Below are 23,298 nucleotides of genomic sequence, written 5' to 3'. Positions count from 1 at the left end.
GTTGTGGACAGCTCTTTGCACTCAGGAAGATACTGAAAAATCAGCAAGTGCTGAGGAGAAACAGCAAAATCCAAACAAAGCTTCTAGAGGCAATTCACATGAGTGTGTAAGAATTGAAGAGGCTTAGCTTAAATACAGCTGGCAGAGTTGATAGTTGAAAATACATGAACTCGGAGGAAAGGAAATTAAGAGTTAAGAAAGCAGAACTAAGGATAGTGGTATAAAATATAGAAATAATAATGTAACTGTCTCGAATTTTCAAGCAAATGAGTTCTTCAGATTGTCAGCTGTTCTTTCTGGGGTATTTTTAATGAAAATATGTGCAGACATCCTCATTAACTTTCACTTCCAAACTGTCCTTACTCTGCTATAAACTATGGGTAGGTCACATTTGTCCCGAAAGTCAAAGCAAGAACTCACACTGTCGTACCGGATAGCTGACTTGATAGTCAAACCTGCAGCTTTCCCTGAGGGTGTAATTATTCCAGTACCTTTTTTTTGCAGGATGTGATCCATGGCTCGGACCACGAGGCAGTACTGCAGCTAACTAATCTGGTGGAAGGAACCTATACTTTCCACTTGAAAGTGACAGATGCTAAAGGAGACTCAGATGTTGATTCAGCAACTGTTGAAGTGCGGCCTGGTATGACAATTAAAAGGTCATCGATACGTTGTGAATACCACATCTTTGTTCTCCTTTTCACTTATTTATTTAGATGTTGACAAGATTCTCTCAAAGCAAACAAGTCTTTCTCTTCCTACCTTATTGTTCTCTGAATAGGCCTGAGTGTGTTAGAAGTTGACATGTCAGGATTCTTAACTGCTACAATCACCTTAGTGGGAGCATCAATAAATGAAAATTATACTTTCTAGTTAATATTTGCATTAGGCTTTTATTCCTCTTCATTCATTGTAGGTTTTTGTTTCTTTTTTTCTGACTGTAATCTGTTTGACCAGTAGAAAGAGATAGGAGCTAAACATTAAGTCTAGGTACAAATGCTGCAGATGTGTGTTTGATGGTTGAAAGTGTGGCTTTATGTCCTCAGAAAATGTTAGGGAGATGTAAACTGTCTTTTCATGGTTTGATATTGTTTGTTTTATAGACTTGTTTTCAAATGCAGGATGAATAGCTATATGATGGAAGTTGAAGCTTCAGTTTTCTTGCTTGTCTGACTCCTGGACAGTGATTTTCTGTTCCTCACTTTATTGTTGAATGTAGTCATAATAATTGGGTCATGATTCTCACTGGATAACTGTGAAGTTTCTTTTCTTTGCAAGGCACTCTAGAAGTCCAAGTGCTATTTAACAGAACCCTCAGTTTGTAAGGGTAAACATATCTGAATTTCTCAAATTTGCCATCCTCAGACATACAAGTTCATCTTTGACTCTCTTTTCCTGAGTGATAACCAGTAGTAAATAAGTAGCAGGGAAGTCGGTAATTAGGCTCACCTAATGCTTACCTCTGACTTTAAGATGGCAGCATTTAGGGGAGCAGAAGTTGCTATTCTGCACAAAAATATGTAAATGCTGAACTGAAGTGCACCCTGAAGTACTCTTATTTCGATTGATGAGATTGGTTTGTTTCAGAGGGAATGTGACAATATAGGCTAAGTACTTTTTTAAGAACATGACAGAATTGGCTTTTCAGTGATAGAGGTCTTATACAGGAAAATATAGTATTAATAAATACTTTCAAGTACTGCATGTTGTCTTCAGTTGGTACTGAAATATTTGCCAGGCTCTGAAAGAATAGTATGTTCTTCTTCTGTCAGATCCCAAAAGGAATGGTCTGGTGGAGCTGATTCTGCAGGTTGGAGTGGGACAGCTGAGTGAACAGCAGAAGGACACTCTGGTGAGACAGCTGGCTGTATTGCTGAATGTTTTGGATTCAGATATCAAAGTTCAGAAGATACAAGCCTACTCAGATATAAGGTACAAAGATATCCTCCTGTACCAGAAAGATTTGTGATTATCTTTGCCTCTTTCACAGCTCATAATTAGTTGCAAAATAATCTTTTGTAAGATGACAAAAAATGCTGTACTTCTCAACAGAATGTACTTTAAGAGGTGAATGTCTTCTGCGGTAGAAAATTGATTAAATAAGTTCTGTGGAGGTCTAGAACTGAAGTATTTTGTTTAAAAAAAAAATCAAACTTTTTCTGTATAGATTTTTTTTTTCCTTTAGAGAAAGTACATGGATATATATTTCAGTGTCTTTGTTCCATAAAGTGCTGCTATTTTTTCAAAATGCTGGACAGAGTGAAACAGAGAGACTTTCTCACAGTGAAGCAAGTATTGTATTTCAAAATAAGGTTCTAACTCTATTTGATCAAACCGTTTTGTTTCTATTTCTTCTCTAAGGTTTTGATATTGTTAATATTTTATAAACATTTTCCCAAGGTAACTAGTAATGGAAATCCATTTTTTGCAGAGGAAACTCCCCAGTGGGTACTCCTACATGTGGCATTTTACTTAGAAGTAGAAATACCCTCTCTACCTGCTGTAGAGAGCTAGAGATGGCTGTGCATGCCCACAGAACCCAACTCATGTTGACATGAGTTACCTTTAAATTCCTTCCTGTTAACTACTTGGCAATTTAAAGCCCATTTTGGTGTTTATTTGGCTCTCAGGGGACGTCTTAAAATTTAAAAACACAGTTTAGAAAATCTGCCATTTATAGCTATGATATTTTTAATAACAGCATTTTAAATTAAAATGTTCCCTGAAGTGTCTGATACAGGGTGAGATCAACACCACCCAACTTGTAAGTTGTGGATGATGGGGGAAGAGGGCTTCCATATGAAGTCTCTGTATCCCTTGCTTCTGAGCTTTTTCTCCTGTTTAATTCGGTTTCCTAAAGTTAGTGAAATTGCTTCAGAGCACTTTATGACAGGTTCTGCATGAGGGTGGAGAAAGCAGGTGTATATGTACTTCTTAAAGCAGAAGTCAGGAGGACCAAGAAGGGAATTACATTTGCTGTTGTCCTCACATTTCTTCTGTGAAACTGAGAAACCAAAGAACTGCTGGTGCTCCAAGCTCAGAATGAAGTCTGTGTCATTTGAATGGAGTTGACTGATCCATGGGCAGAATTCCGAAATCTTTATCAGTGGTGACATTTGCTTTCCAGAAACAAAACTAAAGGCTCTATGTGCCTTTATTAGTGAATGCCTGACAAAAGTGATCTTTGACAGCAGTCATGACCTTCTTTCTGCAGCACTGCAGTTGTGTTCTACGTGCAGAACGGGCATCCTTCCACGGTGATCAAGGCATCAGATGTCTCAAGAACTCTGCACGTGCAGCTCTTGAAACAGAAGTCTGACTTCCTGCTCTTTAAAGTCCTGCGAGTTGACACGGCTGGTGTGTTTTGTACCGCGCTTGCTCATCTTGGAACTCTGCATGCATTTGGCTAACACAGTGCCTGGAAACAGTGCATGAAGGCCTTCTGTGTGCCATCTGGTGTCTGGGCTTGGGTGTAGCTTTCCAAAAGATAATGTTGAAGACAATACTTAAAATGTTTCATGATTTGTGGAAAACTGGTGCCAATTACTTGTGTTCTTTTAAAAGACATCATCTGTGACAGCAGGCAAAAGTACATCTTAATCTGGTCTGCATCAGGAAAGCCTGGAGAATGAGGATATCTTACATAACATCTTTTCTTGGAAGATGGGCAAAATTCAATATAGCCGTAATATAGATATGTTTCATGTCTCTGGTTCCTTCAGAGCTTATAGTGTTCAGTAAATAGACTGGTAACCTAACTTGTTCTTGTCTGCAAGTATCAGGCAGAGTGAGCTGATGACTGCTGTGTTATAACCTAGTCTTCTAATACAATAGGCCACTAGGGTTTCTTACAATGAATTGCTGCTTTTGCCCAAAAAGGATGCATGACAAGTTGTCCGTTTACACAAGTGACCCACGTTTGGTTTTGTTTGTAGCCTGTCTTTTGAAATGCTCTGGACATGGGCACTGTGACCCCATAACAAAGCGCTGCATTTGCTACCAGCTGTGGATGGAAAACTTGATACATCGTTATCTAAATGATGGAGAGAGTAATTGTGGTGAGTTTGGTGTTGTGGAATGTATTTTAAGAGTAACTCGTAGTCTCGTGACTGTTGATTATTTGCTCTCAGAATGGGGAATACTTAGGAGGTAGATGTTGAGGGAGGAATAAAACAGTCTCTGTTTTCCAACCCAGCAGTACATTTCTGTAGAAAGATGTTTGAATAATTTCCTGAAATTACAATGTCTTGGCAGTAGTAGCCTGTATTTAAAATATTTTAAAAGTTTAAATTTTAAAAAGAATCACTATCTGATGAAAAATATGTGAAAATTTTCTCACGGGAGAGAAATTTTGCAACAATTTGGGGCCAGTTGGAGGGATTGTTGAATATCATGGGCACTGGAAAGCTTTTGAGTAGGAGTGTTGCAAAGCTGTAAAAGAGACAGCAACTTAGATTCTCTGAGTGGGTGGTTGATGCTTCTGTGCCAAAAGTGTGATCTGATCTAAGCAAAGAAGACATCAGTGTTCTGGACTGACCAATATTGTCACCTTTAGAACCTCAGTTTCTTAGCATGATTAATTCCACTGTTTCTTTCAGTTTGCCTGTTGCATCTGGGAGATGCAATTTAGGTTCACCAGCATCATCCTGTCTATATTCTATGGCACATCTAATTTATCAGCTTAGATTCTCTATTTCAAAAAACTAATACTTAAATTTAATTTGTCTTCTACTTAAGTTGAAATAAAGCTCAGCTCTCTAAGTACTGTGCAGGCTTGGAGACATTTGCTGAGCAATGTCAAGTAAATCTATAAATGTTTATAAGGAGCTTAGTACAAGCCATTAAGTAACCATGGGCTATGTAGTAAACAAAGACTAATGACAACCCAAAGAAGGTGGTAGGCTAGGACCTCCTGCAGCCCTGCACTAATGCTGTGCTATTCCATAGTATAATAATAACACTGAAAATAGTGAGCATACACATGTTGGAGTTCACATTATTGCACATCTCTCTGTATCCTTCTCTTTTCCTGGATTTATAAATGTAAGTGTGCAGGTGGGAAGATCTGTCTCTATTCAGCTGCTCTTTTAAAGCACTACTGCTCTTTTAAAGCCAGAGCTAGAGTACACCTATGTTTATTTCAGTTAGAGAATGATAACTGAGGTGGTAACCATGCCCCTTTGCAGTTCTCACATAGACTTCAGAAAACTTGGGACGGTAAAAGGTATTAGAGTAAAAGAAAATTTTCTAATGTGCACTTTCAGTCTTAAAGCTTAAGAGTTTTTAGGAATTCTTCTGAGAATATGAGTGTGCTGAGTTTTCCTAACGTCCTGTTGGCACTCCCCATTTCTCAGAATTGGTTATTTTAATAGGGTTTTTATTAGAAATTATTCATGACTTTACAAAGCACTGTTGTGTTTCTTTTTTCAGAGTGGAGTATACTCTATGTGACTGTATCTGTTTTTATTTTGATTGTGGTCATGGTAGGGCTTGCCTGGTTCTGCATCTGCTGCTGCAAGAGGTACATGATTTGTGTTTCTTTTTGGTGGGGTATATGCAAAAACTGCCGTATTTTAGTCCAGTCCTTAGCACTAAACCACTGAATTCTTTTCAGAGATGTGAGGAGCTTCCTGTAGCTGTTTCTGTAGAGGCACACTTTTGTTGAAAAAAATGAGTATCCATTTGTGTCTCTGTGCTTCTCTACATTAAAAAAACCAAAAAGCTAATGTTGCAGTATCATTCGTATGAAGTGATTAATTAATGTCAAAATGCTGAGATCTTCACAGTCTCTGAGTCCTTCAGGTACTCTATGCTAACAAAAAAGAGGCACACCCTGAAGGTCACTCACTGATAATGGAATGTTCTAGGCCATGGGAAAGGATCTGCTCCCAGTCTGGTGTTTCCCTTGGACAGGAAGGGTGGGTAGGTGGGCTGCATGTGGCTAACAGGCAAGGAGTACTCCAGCGATCTCAGTTATGCAGACTTCTTGCTTCCTCTTTCCTTAAACAGTTCTATCTACTACTGTGTGTGGTTTCCCTTTCTGCCCTCCCTCCAGTCTTTCCTGGTGAGCTGATAAGAAATTCTCTTTCAAGTGACAGGCCCTTGCAAGTTCTGTCACTAGAGCAAGTGTTTTTGCTGCAGCCCAAACGGCTCAGCAAATAGATAGCTTGTTCAGGTGTTAGTAAAAATAAAATGCTGTCAAAATCTTCCCATATTTTCAACTTTTTGCAGTATATAAAGGATGTGTGGGAGTTGATGCCGATATTCTTTTTGTGGTTGAAGGAACAGTGCTGTTAGTAGAAAACTTTAGATAGTAAAGTGTGTCCCACTCCACCCCCACAGTGTGGAGCCTCACAGGCTTGTGTAGATTTGATGATAAAGGGATTCTTTATTAGTTCAACTGCTTTTGTCCTTTGTCCTCATGTGGCTTGTGCCAAAGTGAGGGCTGGTTGATACAGATCCATGTGAAAAAGGGAAAGGAAATGCACAGGACAGAATGGCAAGAGATTCCCTTTGCTTTGGGGAAACTACAGGGAAAAGTACACTGTAGTCCTAAGATTTGACTGGAGTTTTGGAGGTTTTAAAGACTTTGAGTTGCCAAATGAATTCTATTTTTTTTTTTTTAGAAGACCATAGAGGGGAGGCCAAGTGGCTGGCTGTTGCTGTAATGTTGGCTGAGCAGTAAAGTGGCTTCACTGTGAACTGTGAGGGCAAATGAATATATGTCTGCCTTGTCTGTAGTAACTATGTTGAAATTGAACAAACTGAACCCCTGTGGCCTAGGAAAGCAAATGAATCTGTCTTACTTTCTTCATCTTTGTATATCAGAGAAAATAAACTATGCTGTCTTGTCCAGATTGTACAGTTGCTTTATGCAGGTATAAACTGGAACAACTATTTTAAAGTGGAGGTGAGAAAGTACAATGACACTGTGTTTATCAGGGTATATAGCTATGTGTATGAAAAAGACCAGATTTATGCGTGTACATGAGAATTACATGTCTTTGTGGTAACTTCCTTTCTAGCAGAAAGAGGACAAAGATAAGAAGGAAAACAAAATATACCATCCTAGATAACATAGATGAGCAGGAGAGAATGGAACTACGACCCAAATATGGTAAGTGCTATATGGTAAGCTGTGAACTCATCCACCGAGCGTACAGTCAATGTGTCTGAATTGACAGCTGTAGTCAGGAGGAGCCCAGAAGCTGGCCTAAAAGTTTGGGAATGGCAGAGTCAGTGGCTAGAGGAGAATTGCTTCATTTCTTGTATGAAGCCTTGGGCTCAGCCACTGCTCTGAGCTTCTTAGTTAATCTTAATTTAGAACATTTTATTGTCCCACAGACATTCTCTGTGTAACCTTTTCTCCTCTGCACATGCTTTAATTTGGAGCTGTTTTTATTGCTGCCCAGCAGTTCCTTCCTGACCTATAAGTGCCCTGTTAAAGCTCAGTAGACTTCAGCTGCTGTTTACATATATTTTGATTTCCTTAAATTCCGGTTTTTAGCAGGGGAAGTGTTGGAATCCAAGGAATTAAAATCATCCTGAGAAATTGCTTTCCTAGAAATACAGACATAACATTTCTGTAGAAACCATGACCTTTCATTCCCACTTGTGTTAATAAGACACTTGAGTAGACAGACTAATTTCCAGATTTAAGCTATTAAAAGTACATTAGGTATGTACTAGATAAGCTAATCGTTTCAAATTTAAATGCATATATTCAAATTTCAGAGCCATAAACTGATAGCCCTGTAGTGAAGTCGGAAGAGTATCTGCTTGACAGTATGTGATAGTTCTTGGACCAGTTTTTATATTGGTGGTGGCAGTGGTGCATGCTGTTACATTACACTGCAGAGAAGGTTTTCACTTACTTTTCATATCACAGCAGGGACAGTGGTGGTTAGTTATTACTAAAAAGTCAAATCTTTCTAATGAGTTTGTTTTGCTTTTTTATTGTCAGGTATAAAACACAGAAGTACAGAGCACAACTCCAGTCTGATGGTCTCCGAGTCAGAGTTTGACAGTGATCAGGACACTATCTTCAGCAGAGAAAAGATTGAAAGAGAGAATCCTAGAACACTTACGAATGGGTCCATCAGAAATGGAGTTTCCTTCAACTACAGCTCCAAAGACAGATAACTGAATGAGGGTAAAAGCACAGAACATGCTGGTGCGACACATCTGAAACGTGTTGGCCCACCTCTGTTTTTACCAGAACCAAAAGCTTCCTAAATTATCAATTAATTGCAGATGAAAGGGTAAATTTTTAACACAGGTAGAGGAAGGAAGAATGAAGGAAGAAAGATTAGATGGTCCACTAACTCCTCTTGTCACCATTATAGGAACAAGGAAAAGCATGTCTTATTTCTTCCAGGTTCCATGCTGAATGTTTGTCTGAACTTCTGAAGGCCCTTTTTTCTGTGTCACTGCTACAAAATTAGCCAGGGCTGTTGTGCTACAGACTGTGATAACTAACAATGGCATATAGATTCATGTCCTGTGCTCCTAGCACTCTCTTGGAGAAGCAGTGTGGTTTATAACAGCAAAGCCAATATAGATAAATTCCATTACAACTATAGAGAGTAATATGTGGCCACAGGCTCCATCTTAATTTTCAGTTCAGGATGGAAACACAAAGAGCATTTTTAGTGCATTGTGTTTATCTAACTGTGCTTTGTGAATTCTTTTTCTAGGGTAGTATTCATGAGGTGGAAACGTCTTTGGTTTGTTTTCAAAGAAAGTTTTCCCCTGTATTTTCATAGGAGGTATGATGTCTACAGGAAAGTCCAGCCTTAGGCTGATTCTGTAGTGATGAAAGTGCTTTGTCTATGCCATGTCCATCCAGGAAACTGTAGCGCCTTCAGAAGCATTTTAAGCATCCCAAGCAGCCTTTTGCTTAGACATCACTTTTGAGGAGCTCTGAACCTTCTAAGACTAAGCACTCAGCCGAGATGAGTTTTCATCTGTCAGCCTTAGTGCTCAGTTAAAGAATGTGCCAGGCACTTGTGTAGTGAAATGCTTGTGGCAAATAACCGTGTGTGAAGCAGGAGGTTCAACACCTACCTTCATTGTCATGGGACTTGGTACTGAACAAGGTTTTAGCTTGAACATTAAACTGTTTTACTTCTTCCTCTGTGGCTGTTTAGTGACTGGATGTGTTGACCTAAAGAGATTCTTTCAGGTTTTTGGCAAGGGTAGGTGTATTGAAGTTCTTAAAATCCTGTTCACAGTCTGGATAATTTCTTCACAGCCTACTTGTTAGGCTTTAAAATCATGCCCCCACAATACTGTTCTTGAAATCCCAAACTGAAGACTTACTTGGCTTTTATACATAAGCCTCAGTTGATGGGGACATCTGTGTCAGTGGTACTGTTTAGCCATGACGTCAGCTTTTCCTGGGGGTACTCTACTGATGTGCTGGGAGTCTTGGGCTGAGATGGAGGAATGATGTGTTTCGATGGAGAAAACATTCCTCTGGGAACATTTTGGAGAGAGTTTTTTTTGGTTTTAGTCCAGTAGTAGAGAACCCAATATTGGAGAAGGATGGAGCAGTATAGAGATCAAGGGGAGCAGTATAGAAGGCTCAGGGAGGGTACATAGCCCATCTCCATCATTAAGAATAATTTAGTGGAGAATTTTAGGGCTTTCTCCATCTCTTCTTAGAAGTCTGAGAGACCAGAGTAGCTGAGTTGAACACTGGGGCTTCTGTGCTTCTCTTGTTAATGGAGTTGGGCGACTAGGCTGGAAGGAATCAGTAGTCAAAAGTTGCAGCAACACGACATGCTCATAACTTGTTTCATACCTTTGATTCTCAAATGCAGCCAGCAAGAGTCCATAAGGCTACTAATACAGCACTGAGGAATATTTCTCCTGTGCCCAGCCCTGCATTTCTCTGAAGAGCTTTGTGTGGCTGCAGGAGTCATCGGGAGGGAGAGGCTGTGAAGAGCTAAAAAGGGCTAGTGCAGGTGTTGTCTATGTTTTTCCCATACCCACCAGCAAGGTGCAGTATAAATGGTATGATTTACTTTCTTCAGAAACCAAGTTTCAACTCTGTGTATGGGGGGTTTAGCATATTTATTGAAACAAATCTACTTCATCACACTCTCCCCCTTCTTGAGAGTGTGTGTGTATATGTATATATATTTTTAAATAACTTGGTCAATAAAAGCAAGGTCAGCTTCTGATGTCTTTCAGTTTCTGCTCCAGATGTGTTAAGGTAATAATGCAGTGTTTACTTTAAAGTATTCCTGAATAAAGTTAAGGCCCACTCAAAATACTGATTTTTTTTTTTCCTTTGAAATTCAAATGTTGGGCTTAATCCATTCTGCACAACTTCCTAGAATGTTTCAGCAGGAATCATGCTCATGGACACATGCATTTTTAAACAAGCAAACAAGTTGCTTAAGCAATTTCAACTTTGTATTTGCCATGCTGCCATTAATTCTTCTGCTAAATACTGTCTCCAGTGTGCCTTTATCTATAAACTTACCTTTTAGGACGTGTAGGTGCAGTCAGCAGCATCCATCAGTTTTGTAAAATCAGTCACTTTATATTTTTGGGGTTTATTTTATGTTTAAAGCCAGTGCAAAAGGCTAGGAGGTTGTTCTATCAAGGAATTAAAATTCAGACATCTTTTTATGAAAAATAAAAAACCCCCAAACAACCAAACAAAAAACCTGACACTCAACCAACCAAACAAAAAAACAAACCAAACAAAACCCCCAAAACAAAAACCCAAACCAAACCCAAAAACTAAGGGTTGAATCACTAGTAAAACAAGTACAGGAATCACATTTTTCTTGTTCTGTGTGTAAGCATACATTGTCAACTCTGTCCTTTCAGGTAAACAGTCTTCTCTCCCTCTGTCAGATGCATCACATATAAGTACTGTTCAGGCATCTGTTTTGTGCTGACAGCTGTTTGCTTATAGGGTATCAATTTTGCTTTTCTTGGTCTCTGTGGGCAAACAGAAGTGTGCACACATACAAGGAACTTAACAGTGTGTGAACTTAACAGAGAGAGAGTGAGTGGGTGCGTGTGTTCTCTGTGCTGGATGCAAACTTTCCTTAAATATTCTGATGTTCTTGAAATAATTGAGTTTAGGCTAATGTCCTGTTTCTGCTTTTAGCCTTAAGTGAAACTAGTTTTCCCCCCCAGTATACTGATAATGGGCAGTAGTCAGATGGGGCTTTGGGATGGTGTAATAAAATGACATTTAATGTAGTCTTCTGCCATTTATTTGAGGTTTGAGAGAGGTAAACATTCCTCTAGAAGAAGGGAAATGGGATAGAGAGGTGAATTAATTTCTTAATATCAGTTATTGCTTATCATTGATCCTATCTAGAATATTAATCCCATATTTCTGCGGCAAAGAAAAACCCATTTCACGTTCCTTTTGTATCCTGAACTCCCCAAGGCAAAGGAGAGAAATAAAAAGTTTAGAATTAAATTTTAAAAAGGAGGCAGCAAAGGCAAATAATTCTTGCACAGGCTATGAATCAAGTGCAGATGAGCTGCAAATCTGTAGTTTGCCTCTGTATGGAAGCACTTCTCCCTGTGGGTGGATGAGTGAGTTATTACAGAACTTATATTAGGAACCTGTTTCTAGAAAATGTTATTTATTGCAATTGCTATTGTATTGTAACTGGAACTGTTTCTGAGCTGAAATTGCTACATTTATGTAACTAATAAATTTTTGTCTTTTCTTTTAGGAACTTGTCAGGTACTCTTTTAGGCATGGTGTACTGTATTGGACTCAACACTCAGGTCAGGCTAATAGACATTGTATACCATAGCTTATGTCTGTACTCAAACATAAAAGCAGTGCAATAGCTGATCCCTTCCTTTCCTTCTGACAGAAGCATCTTCTTCTGGAGAGGTGACATAATTCAATACATCAGAGAGCAGGAAAAAAAATAATTTACTGCAGTTCACAGTAGGTTTTCTTGTGGTGCTTGTCCTTACTTGGTTTAATTGGCTGTGTGTAAATAATCACCAGCTGTCATACCGAGTGTGGTAATTTCACAAGTTTTGTGGCTTACTCTATAACAAATCCAGTATCTGAGAGCGTTTGTCAGTACAATGGCTGCTTTGCAGTAATCAGTGTGCAATATAAACCAAAATACTGTGTTAGATAGAGGCAGGTTTTGCTGCCTGTTTCTGAACTTCAGAAGAAAAAGTCCTTGCATCAGTGTGTGTGAAGTTTGTGCTAATTTGTGATAATAAAAGGTACTATGAGATACAAGTGTCTTTCTATAAGGAAAAATCATACCCCATAAAAGCTACACTTTTAAGTGTATTTGGATACATAGTGCCACAGTCTACATGGCACCTCATACATTCATACTGGACTCCTGCAAGGGCATACTGGCTGCTGAATGAGCTGATAAGATACATAAATGTCCTGTATCGAGGAATGGAATCTGCCCCTTTGTTACTGCACTGTACATTTGGTAACAGCAGTAGCCTGCCCCCATCCCTTTGAGTAGCCTGGTGCAACAGAGTATCAGCAGCAGTGATTCCTAAACAACTTCAGCCAGTTGTGCAGAGTAGCTTGAGCACTCACTGATAAAAGTGAATATGCCACCAACTTCTTGTGGTTGTTCCTGGAAGGAACAAGTCTTGACACAGAAAAACTTTAAACAAGTGCTAAAATGTAACACAGAGCTTCTGAACACACTACCTAAATCATCTTCTTTAAGTTAGCTAAGTTGTTAATATCTAGCAGAACAGGTAAGCACAGCTTCTGCAGAGTTTATATAACACAGAGAAGACAGGCAGCGGGGGTGGGGAGGGGCTGTCAAACAACAGCTATTTAACATAAGAAAATAAAATGGAAATTGGCCATGACTAAATCAGGTTGGAAATTAAGACAGTTTCTGAGGCTTCAAAACTGTATTAACTAAATGAAAATAAAAGGGCTTCTAAAACTCTATTTTAAGTCTTAATAAATGAGGTAAAGAATTATGCAATTAATCACATCATGAAAGCAGGGAAGACACTGATATACAAAACCTCTGTCTTGTGATAAAATGTTTGATTCAGCATAAAAGACTTGCATACAAAATGACTGACAGCACATTACTATGTCAAAGTAGTCTCATCTATTTGATTTAGATTCAAGAGACTAGCTGGGGGTACACGTTATGGACATGTGAATGCAAAGAAGTGTCATCTTTTCCAGTGATAAAGGTGGCAGAACAAAATATTCTGTGGAAATCTGAGAGACTGACCTTTATGTGGCTGCTGTCAGATTGTCAATTCAACATTGAATGAGGTGAAGTAAGTCACAAAATCCAGTGCTTTCACAGAAGTTATTTATTAACTAAAAACATTTTTAATCACAGTTTTAATATCCAGAAATTGCTAAACTATCACAAGTGCAATCGACATAACTAAGGTGTGAGAATTCAAGTAAGTCTTTTGTTGAAGAATCACAGTTTTTGTTATGAAGACAACTTCGATTATTCTGTGCTTAACTGATGTAGACCTTACTGACACAAGGATACTATGCTGGAACCCAACCACAATCCAATCTAGACAAAGGTATTTTTAAAGTTTATTACATACCTTATCTTTATTTATGGTTTGTGCTTGCTATCAGGCATAGTAAAAGGTATTACTTGCTAGAAAAAAAAGGTAAACATTTACTCATTAAAAGTGCTATTCTCAGAAAAGACATTAAGATTTCAAATGTATCAACGCATCAGATCAGTAATTTTGCAGTGAAGAGAGCAGGGGGTTAAAGAATTTATCCTCCCACTGCACTGTCCCAAGAAGTACACTCACATTCAAGACTTCACTGTCATACAGCTGTAAATGAGATGATTAATTTCGACCCTATACTGCAGTCCACAGGCAGACATAATTTAAGTCAGCAATTCAGTGGCAGATATTCTACCTGTGTACAATAGCTGTACCTGTGCCTGCATCACTGTGTTGTGGTACCCAGGCACCAAGTTATGACCTTCTTCTACCTAGTTACCCTCTCAGTTAGAAAGAAACACACATTGGCAGCCAAGGCTGGCAAACAGTTTCCTCTTCCACAACATTGTATTCCCCAAATTCAGGCAGGATATGTGCTCAATGGTGTAAGGTTAGAAGATGGATATAAGAAAGTTTCTTGCAACTAGTGTAGAAATAGGCCATCCTTTTTTTGTACTTGTCAACAAGCACAGGTAACAGTACTAAGTCCTCACTACCATAAATGTGTTGGGAATTACTGGAAGGGCAGTAAGTGTCCTTTAACTGCCCTTTGCTTGGCACGATGCACACACACTACTGACAGGTAATGTGCTCCAGACCCATCTGGTCTCAAGTGTTACACAAATATAACCATAAAAAATATTTAAAAATAAGAAGTAGCAGTCAATGCTACTTTATGTGCGCTTTAAAAAAAACCCAAACCAAAACCGTGAAACTCTTTTGGCTTCCTTCCCCAGGGCTTGTGTTACCTTTGCTTGATGGGATAAAATATCTTAAAATATCCCATTTCATGGGGTACATTCATTAGTTTACAGGAAGAAGACCTCCACTGCAGTCTTTTATTTATTTTTAATAATGAACACAAGAAACAAAATTTATTCCACTTAGCCTCTGCAGTGCTGATTTATTTGCCAAATTAACATTGCACATTTTTAAAAGTGCTTTGTTTGACTGCCATTAAAATAGTGTTTAAACAACATTGTTTATTTCATATTAAGGAAGCTTTGCATCATCTTTCAAAGATGACAGAATAGTGAGGTGATGTGTCAAAGTCTCATCTCTAATCACTACTATTTAAATCTTTATTAGGTCATACAGTTAGCCATGTTCAAAGGTTTTTAAGTGTTCCTCCCTAATGGACATTCACCTGCATAACCAAAAATCCAGTTCAAGGCACAAAGCCCAGAGGGATGGAACCATTTATCTGTTCATATTCTTTGGAGGTGGAGTAATGTTCCTTTAGACACTGTGTAACTTCTGCCCAAGGAGAGTCATGGTCTTTTCATGGAAGGGAGGGAGTTTTATCATCATGTCACCACTTGTGCTTTCTTCACACAGCCCTCATATTGTCCCCTTACAATTCTGCAAGTTATTCCTGTAAGTATCCCATCTTCCTCCTGCTACTCACTAAGCCAGCAATTCTTTGTCCTGGACTGTCCCGTTTCTAGGACTGGAACCAAGAGCTGGGGCTAACAGACATCAAAGAAGAGCCATATTTGATCCTAGGCATGCAAGCTGTTAGGCATAAATCACAGCTCTTTGCTCAGAGACCAAAAGCTGAATAGGGCTTCTGCAGTCAGCATTTACAGCACTGAAAAAGCTGTCTGTTTGCCTATGTGGATGCCTAGCTGTAGCTAAAAGCAATTCTTTATGTTTTGTAACCATCAGATTCACCCATAATTAAAAAAAAAAAAGACACGCTTCTAAAGGATGTCATATAAGCACATTAGAAAATGTGAGTATTTACACAAAATTTTAAAGGGAGACTGCCATCCCAAAGCCTCCCACATCCACACTGAAACACGAAAGGTACTAGAAAATGGTGGTCTAGTTTCCCCTTGACATAAGTTATAGTCTATTTTCATTATGCACCAGCCTCCAAGTTCTCCCAGTTACACAGGGATAATCCAACAATAATAAATGTGCATCCCTACTCTTTACTAAAAAGGATGGACATTTTGATCACATTGCTGAAAAACTGAAGGTATAAACAAAGACCATGTAAAAACATGTGGCAGCACAGAATACTGTAAATATCTTTACACACACAGAACGGGGTTACTTAGTTTTAAAAAAGGTAGAAGTTGCATTCATACTTATTTCTGCTTCAAGAAGCAGAAAACAAGAGCACTAGAGCACTCTTTTCCAAGCTGTCGGGATTGTGCTTTTTGAAGATTTTTATAAGCCTCCCAAGCAGACATATTTTATTTCTAAGTATTCATCGATGCCATACTTCGAACCTTCTCGCCCTAAGCCAGACTCTTTTACCCCACCAAAAGGACATTCCACTGACGAGATTATGCCTTCATTAACACCAACCATTCCAACTTCCAGCTGTTCCGCGACTCTCCAGATTTGAGCTGGATCTTGGGAGTAGAAATATCCTGCCATGCAGACACACAGATACAGGAATGAAAATCAGTAAGAACAATTGCAGAATACTGTGAAAAAGAGACTTTACTGACATTCAAAATCATCACCCCATCACACTACAGCTCTTAAAACCACAGAAATACACTTATCTGACAGAGAGGCATACCTGCTAAACCCACATTAGCTGCATTTGCTATAGCAACAGCTTCTGCTTCAGTCTCAAATCTGTCAATAGAAAGAAAAAATAAAAATGAGGCTTGCAGTTCACCTACTGTATTGCTGACTTACTGACAAGCAGCAGTTTTATCAGAAATAAAAATGATTTTTTCCCAAAAGTGTACTTTAAATAGGTAATTTAACTTTCCCTTTGAAACAATGGAGGAGTGTCTACCTCTTCTCTTAAATCATACTAGCAGTTTAAATTAAGATTGCCTTTATCCTCCCTAGATACTGGTAGCTAAAACATTTACTTCATATTGGTTAGCCCACCTATTTCCCCAGCTACACAAGCACTCTCAGCTCTGAGAGGTAACTTCCATCACATCCAATTGCTCTGCAGAGAGGCAGGGAAGGTTTTAAGAACAGACAGCTCTAAGTCATCCTCTGTCAGAAAAATTTAGGACTAGCAAATCACATGACAAATTCAAAAGTCGTGTCTCCTATTTCATACCACAGAAATGAAGCTGATGAAGGTTTTTCTGTTATCTACCCTTGCTTAACTATTAATACACTTTAAAACAAAGTGATTTGCAAAAAGTTGCAGAGATGCTAAAATCAGGCCAAGAGAGAAACAAACAAACCACATAACCAAAGTATGTTTTCACATGTGCACCCCAGTCTTATTACAAGACTTGTCTGATCATACAATTTTTTTTTTTTACAAACTGCCATTCAAATCTTGTTTATTCAAAATAATCTTTCATTGGTTTTGTAATTGTTATTTTTGATCTGGAAAATTAATAATCTTACTTGATAACTGGTGCTAAAGGGCCAAACGTCTCCTCTTGGGTGCAAAGCATTTTTGTTGTAACATTACTAAGTAATGTTGGCTCAAAGAAATTCTTCCCCAAGCTGTGTCGTTTCCCTCCAGTCACAATAGATGCTCCTTGAGAAACTGCATCCTTGATGTGTTTCTCTACCTGAGGTATGCATAACAAAAATCTCAAAGTCGGCATTTAAGAATGAAAAAGAGTACATTTCTCACTGAAGAAATAATAGTCTCCAATATTAAAAAAGAAAATCTTGAAGAGAGGTTTATAGTTTGCAGAGGATCACTTGCAATATAATCTAATTTCTCTTGAATTTTTATTTCTCTCAGTCTGATATAATTTCAGAGGGATAAATTTTGAGTATGGCCCCAGTCTCATCAACATTAAAGAGTCAACTTTTCTGTTGAAATTAAAAGACCACATTTAATATGAGAAAAAGTCTTGGCAGGACTAGAAGTTATATCTTATACCAGTGATAAGGCACTATGAAAACAGAAATACATGACGACCATTTGAAAAGAAACAGACAGCTTTCAAGATGGTACTGGCAAGAACATTTTCCACCCCCTTCATCTACATTCATCTAAAGACAACAAATTAATAAGAAAACTAAAGCAGCATTCTCCACCTAGAATAGTGTCCTTTGAAATTACAGAAAGGCTCTTAAGTGACTATATACAGTGCTTGCTTATTTGTATATATAGTTGTATGTGATATGCACACTACACTTTTGTGAGGCACAAAGGGAAGGCATGAAGGAAAGAAAACAAGTCCTTTGTCTCCCAAATAACTAATTTTTTTCATGTTCTATTGTTCTATAGACAGAATCTGGCAGCATTCAAGTAGAATGGATTCAAACCAAGCCTGCATATAACTGAGCCATAATATCTTACAAAGTATGAGCCACATAATTTAGTAATCTTTAATCTTAGGAAGAAAATGTGTCTTATTAGGATTTAAAAAAAAAATCCCGGAGTCAGAAGTCATCCAAAACAGAAAACATGAACCATGGACATAAAGTTTCAAGTGATTGCAACATCCTGAGTTCTGGTATTTTTAACCCTGATTAATTATTCTGCTGAGGTTTTGCCAAACAGAGGCACTGTTCTTCAAAATAAGTTTTCAATCATAGCATTTCAGAATTGCAGGATCACCACACAGCTCTCACAGTGTATCAAATTTCAGTAAATGGTCTTGAGAACAGCTAGGAAGTAATCAGAAGGAATCAGGTTCCCCTAAAGGAGGCCTCTCTTTCCCTTAATGGAAATAGGGGAATGATACATGACCTGTCCACATCTGTTTGTCTATCTGTACATGAGGACTTGGAGGACAAAACACACTTCCAGCCACATTGCAAATACATTCTAATAAAACAAAAACGGTAAAATATAAATCTAAAATTACTTTATGGATCATAAAAAGATAACTAAGATACCAAAAATAAAATATTTTATTTATACCTTCTCCACTGCCTTTTCATTTATCAGTGGTCCTTGGGTAGTTTTTGCATCAAATCCATTTCCAACATGTAGTTCTTTCTCTATAGCTTTAGCAAACTTTTCCACAAATTCGTCATGAATTCCCTTTTGCACCAGGAAACGGTTTGTGCAGACACAAGTCTGAAAACAAACATGAAAAGGAAAAAAACTTAACAGTAGTTTATATTGTATTTAATCTATCCATTAATTCTTTCTGGCCTTCATGCCACAGAATCAGTTCACAAAACTGATGTCCTCTGCCTCTTGTCCCTCACCATAAGCTGTTACCTTGCTATGCCTTTTCTTTTGACACCCATTTCACTCTAGAAATGCAACAAGCTGTCAGTATGTGTGTGAAATACATCACATTGCTGAAGTTGCTTACTGGGTAAAGGTTTTCTGAGTTTTGTAGGCTCACATATATGGATCAAAGAAGGTCCAGAAGCTGCACAAAATACCTTCTAATTAGACTGCAGAATGCTGGAGTGAGCAGCAGAAACTCAAATCCCATTTGTTAGTGTAGGGTCTCTTTTGCTTTCTTCCTGGAATTTGTTTCTAAGTGCTTTCAATGGCCTATGTATTTGTGCTTCCCCTTTGCTCTGATGGCTATGATATCTCAGAAGGAACAGCTAATTTATCCTTCTCTACAGCAAGAACAGTGTAGTGGTGCCTTTTATGTTAGATCTTGTCCACTGTGGGTCAGATCCCTCAGTGGTCCTTGTCTACGTTTGTTTCCTTTCTTTCTTCCCAAGATTAGTGTTATGTCTTCTGTTATTCAAGCAACATGTTCCACACAAAACAACCTCTCAATCCCACTGAAAACTTGCTGCTTATCTAAAGCTGGAGTTCATCAACTTCATGTTCACATGTACAGGTAATACCCATAAGGCTGGAACAGCCCGTCTCAGCTGACTGTTCTGGAAAGTGATGCTCTTACAATTTTTTTGACTCTAATTAAAATACATTTGAAGCAACGTACACTCAAATCCTGTCTTCCACTTTTTTTAAGCTACTCACTGTGGAAAAAACTATCTGTCAGTGTCTTTTAATAGACTGAAGCAGGACAGTGTCTTTCACAGTTCTAGTTCTCCAAGGAATGTAATGTTAACAAAGAATATGACAAAATGCCTTTATCACTTCTCCAGCTCTTGTGAGGGGTCCTAGTGAACATCTTTCTTCTCAGTGACTGCCACATATGTTGTGAAAATATATGGAATTTTAGTGTTGCTATTCAGACTTGCTGATGACCAGCTTGAGTGCCCAAAGCCATGTGTGAATCCAGCATCTTCACAATGAAGTGCTCTATGCTTTTCTTTTACATAAAATATCTTATTTACAGCTTTAACTACATGTACAACTCTTCACTTTCTAGAAACAAGGAGAAAAAAGTTAATTCTCACCTGCCCCGAGTTTCTATACTTGGAAGCAAGGGCTCCTGCAACAGCACGGTCCACATTGGCACTGTCAAACACTATAAAAGGAGCATGTCCTCCAAGCTCCATGGAAACTCGCTTCACAGTGCCAGCTGCATGTTTCAGCAATATCTGCAGGCAACAAAAAAGAGAAATCTGTACCTCTGCCAGATGTGAACTGTGGAATCATGAATATGAGGCAGTGAAAAATTAACTCTGGCAAGGAAATAATCTGCATTTCTCTATAATGTTAGATTACTTCCTATAACAAAAACAAAAATAAAGTTCCTTCACTGAAATTTTTAAATTCTGGCCAAGAACTAATGAAGAGAAGGATTTTGATCAACTTAAGGTCAGGTCAAGCTTTTACACAGTAATATTGTTACTTCTGTTTGCTTGTTCGATCCTTTCTCAATAATAAAATCTTGACTACTCTTAGAAAAGTTTTCCAAGATCTGACAGAATTTGGGATCAAGATTTCTCTTGATACTAGACCTTTTTCTAATTCTGCATACAGCCATCCCATAGAATTCTATCACACTCTGCAGTTTTAGTGATTTCATCAGATGGCAACAAGATTGCTTATTGACTACAGCAGAGATTCCTGAGCCTTACTTCTCTAACACTTTCTCTCAACTGCAGGAGCCATTCCTGAATAGTACCTCTGAAACTCAGTTTCAGTGTTCTTATTAGTATGTTGTCACCTTACTGATATAGAACAAGAACATCTTATGTAAAACTGTTCACATTATAATTTAATAAAGGGCAGTTATCAAGAAGATGCAGACAGGCATCCTTCTGTGAAGTACTGATACTAAACAAATAGGCAGTTATCTCAAGAAGTACACAATTATTTGGGCAGTCTGTGTACAGCAGCCAAAAAAGAAGGCTCCGTATAAAGGCACACACTTTCCCCCTACCTTTCCAGTATAACCACAGTAATAATCTTCATGGATATTCTGTCCACTTATGTACCTTTCCCGTTGCTGTAGAGCCAGTAAAAGATATTTTGGATACCAGTGGATCAGTGCACAGCACTTCCCCTACGGCTGCTGTCTGTTGTCTGGAACAAGGAACAACGTTATACACTCCTGCTGGAATTCCAGCCTGGTTTGCAAGCTGCAACAAAAGAAAAACAGAATTTCCATTATCAGTGCATTTTGCATTAGGAATAGTCACAATGTTTGTTAATTGTTTTGAAGAAACTAGTCTGTAAGTCAAGAGAAGCCAAAAGGGCTCAGCACAACTAGTAACAGATGCCACAGTATCAAGAGAGCAGCTTGTTCTGGTTTAAGCTGTCTGTTCAAAGTAACCAAATGAAAGATATAAGAATGTTTTGTGTGGCTAAACAGCCCAATCCTCTTTGAGGATCTAGGCCATATTAGAGGCAACTTCCAAAGATTCTCACTAAAATAAAACCCCTGGATCAAGTCAGCCAGTTTGCCCTTTCTTTAAGTATGAAGGGGGCCAGAGTTACCTTCAAAGCACATAGAGTTACCTTCAAAGCACATTTGACTCCCCATTTACAGCTTCACTCAACTGCTAAGATAAAGCTTAAAATGAATGCTCACCTCCCCAAGAGCTAATGCTGATAAAGGTGTGTCCTCTGCAGGTTTCACTACCACTGTACAGCCAGCTGCCAGAGCTGCACCAACCTTCCGGGTAATCATAGCGCTGGGAAAATTCCACTAGGGTGAGAGAAAAAAGTACAATCCAAGTTGGGAAAATTCTGCCACCTGTTTTTGCAGAAATAACTGACATTTTCTGTAATTAGTTGTGCATGATGTGCTTTGTCCTAAGTGAATATTAAAAAGAAGCACTGCCGATCAAGGAAGAAGGTAGAAATTAAAATTTTCAGGGGTGTTTTCCAGGGCTGGAGGAGCCATAAGGCCACGGCCCCATGCTGTGGGCTGAGCTGAAAACATCCAGGTGATTCGAAAAAGTTCAGCAATGCTTACTGGGGTTATAATGGCTGCCACTCCTACTGGCTGCTTCAGCACCAGCACTCTTCTGTCTTTTGCAGGCGCTGGAATAACATCACCATAAATCCGGCGAGCCTCCTCCGCAAACCACTCCAGAAATGAGGCAGAATACACGATTTCACCCTGTGCTTCTTTCAGAGGTTTCCCCTTTGATTAAATCAGATTGAAGATACATTGTAAGCGGCAAAGTGAAGCACTAAAAACAAATTCAAGTAATTTTGCAGTTTCTGTTTTTTTCAGAGTACTTTATGGTCCCCTCCCTATCAGGTACACTCCAAGATCTCCAAAAACGACTGTACGATTGCAGCAGCAACAGTTGTGCAGCTTCAATATACTATCATTGACTGTATAGTCAACATTTTGTATGCTGTGCCTGGATTCATATCGGCTCAAGACAACGAGCAATAGCAAATGTATGTAATTATTTAAAAACTCTGCAGTTAGCTGCTATTGCCTTTCTGAAGAAAGAACCAAAACATGGCAAAACAGTTACAAGTTCATGCCATTTGTGAGACATTTGTTTTGGGAGTATTACTCTGAACTGTCTCCAGGGCTGACCCCCGTGGACTAAATGACCATTAGCAGCTATGACACTACAGAGGAGCTGCTTGAAGTATCTTCCCACAAGGTTTCATCTGAAAGGACACCCGTTTGCGAGCTCCCAGACTACTCTGTGGTACAAACTAAAGCAGACTATGTGAATCCAACCTGGTGACTTGCTTTAATAGCACTGCAGTTTTTTTCCCAGTCAATGACACTGATAAAACACAAACATTCCTGCCATGAGGACCGCAGTTTAGCTGGACAACGTGGCTCACCATGAAGCACAACGTGGGTTCTGGCTTTTGCGTGTTACGTACCACTGCCACCAAACCAATGCCCTAGAAGAGCAACGGGAACGCACAATGCGCCTCAACTTTTTTAAGTTCTCAAAAAAGCCAGGGTGGCTAACTGGTGAGATACGCACAGGGTGTTTCGTTAGCGGTCAGTTTTACTTTAATTCGCTGCTCGCATCTCTGTGTCGGGTTTCCCAGTCCGAGTGCTGGCACAGGGCAGCGCCCGTGCCCACGGGGGCAGAGGCGGCCTCGTCCCCCTACTCACGTTTTCGGCCGTGATGATCCGCGCCAGCTCCTCCTTGTTCTCCATCATCAGCTCGTACCATCTGCGGAGCCGCAAGCTCCTCTCCTGGCAGGGAGAGACAAGGCTGCCGCGGCCGCCGCATGCAGGGACGGGGCAGCGGAGCCCCGGGAGCCGCGGCCGGTGCCGCCCGGAGCTCCCCGCCCGCGGGGCCCCCTCGCCGCCCCCTCCCGCGGCCGCTCACCTTGGCGGGCAGGCGGCCCCAGGCGGCGCCGGCTTC

At 39.3% G+C, this 23,298-nt stretch overlaps 2 protein-coding genes across 10 annotated transcripts in view; one reads left to right on the top strand and one right to left on the bottom strand.

Moving 5' to 3' along the window:
* KIAA0319 (KIAA0319 ortholog) overlaps window positions 1-12,242 on the top strand; it is a 58,345-nt gene extending 46,103 nt beyond the window's left edge. For 4 of the 9 annotated variants that reach the window (XR_003529460.1, XR_003529464.1, XR_003529459.1 and 1 more), the window contains exons 15-22: window positions 505-643; window positions 1,773-1,932; window positions 3,215-3,357; window positions 3,936-4,058; window positions 5,431-5,521; window positions 7,026-7,117; window positions 7,964-10,811; window positions 10,854-11,713. Coding sequence is in view for 2 of the 9 variants with exons in the window: in XM_027654066.1 (XP_027509867.1) it covers window positions 505-643; window positions 1,773-1,932; window positions 3,215-3,357; window positions 3,936-4,058; window positions 5,431-5,521; window positions 7,026-7,117; window positions 7,964-8,142 (927 nt within the window). In the remaining 7 variants the exon portion in view is untranslated. The other 5 variants (XR_003529462.1, XR_003529463.1, XM_027654066.1 and 2 more) reach the window with 5 other exon arrangements.
* A 1,055-nt stretch (window positions 12,243-13,297) lies between these two features.
* On the bottom strand, window positions 13,298-23,292 carry ALDH5A1 (aldehyde dehydrogenase 5 family member A1). Its single transcript, XM_027654068.1, has 10 exons — window positions 23,263-23,292; window positions 23,043-23,126; window positions 21,918-22,088; window positions 21,531-21,647; window positions 20,935-21,078; window positions 19,948-20,091; window positions 18,530-18,688; window positions 17,050-17,219; window positions 16,247-16,305; window positions 13,298-16,091 (listed from the first exon to the last, which is right to left on the bottom strand). The coding sequence occupies exons 2-10, from the start codon at window positions 23,088-23,090 to the stop codon at window positions 15,886-15,888; spliced, it is 1,218 nt and encodes a 405-aa protein (XP_027509869.1). The 5' UTR covers window positions 23,091-23,126; window positions 23,263-23,292; the 3' UTR covers window positions 13,298-15,885.
* Window positions 23,293-23,298: the final 6 nt, after the last annotated feature.

This window comes from Corapipo altera, unplaced genomic scaffold (assembly GCF_003945725.1).
Source record: "Corapipo altera isolate COAL_440 unplaced genomic scaffold, ASM394572v1 60, whole genome shotgun sequence".
Classification (NCBI taxonomy): domain Eukaryota; kingdom Metazoa; phylum Chordata; class Aves; order Passeriformes; family Pipridae; genus Corapipo; species Corapipo altera.
The sequence above is the reverse complement of the archived record's forward strand: the minus strand, read 5'-3'. Positions and strand labels throughout refer to the sequence as shown.

Bases quoted from the DNA above. Each gene is read 5' to 3' on its own strand.
- ALDH5A1 (XM_027654068.1), bottom strand. From the start codon at position 23,090: ATGATGGAGAACAAGGAGGAGCTGGCGCGGATCATCACGGCCGAAAAC. The intron at 18,689-19,947 runs GTGAGAATTAAC...GTTTGTTTTCAG, and splicing joins AGTATAGAAACTCGGGGCAG to ACTTGTGTCTGCACAAACCG. The intron at 16,092-16,246 runs GTATGCCTCTCT...TCTGCATGGCAG, and splicing joins AGCTAATGTGGGTTTAGCAG to GATATTTCTACTCCCAAGAT.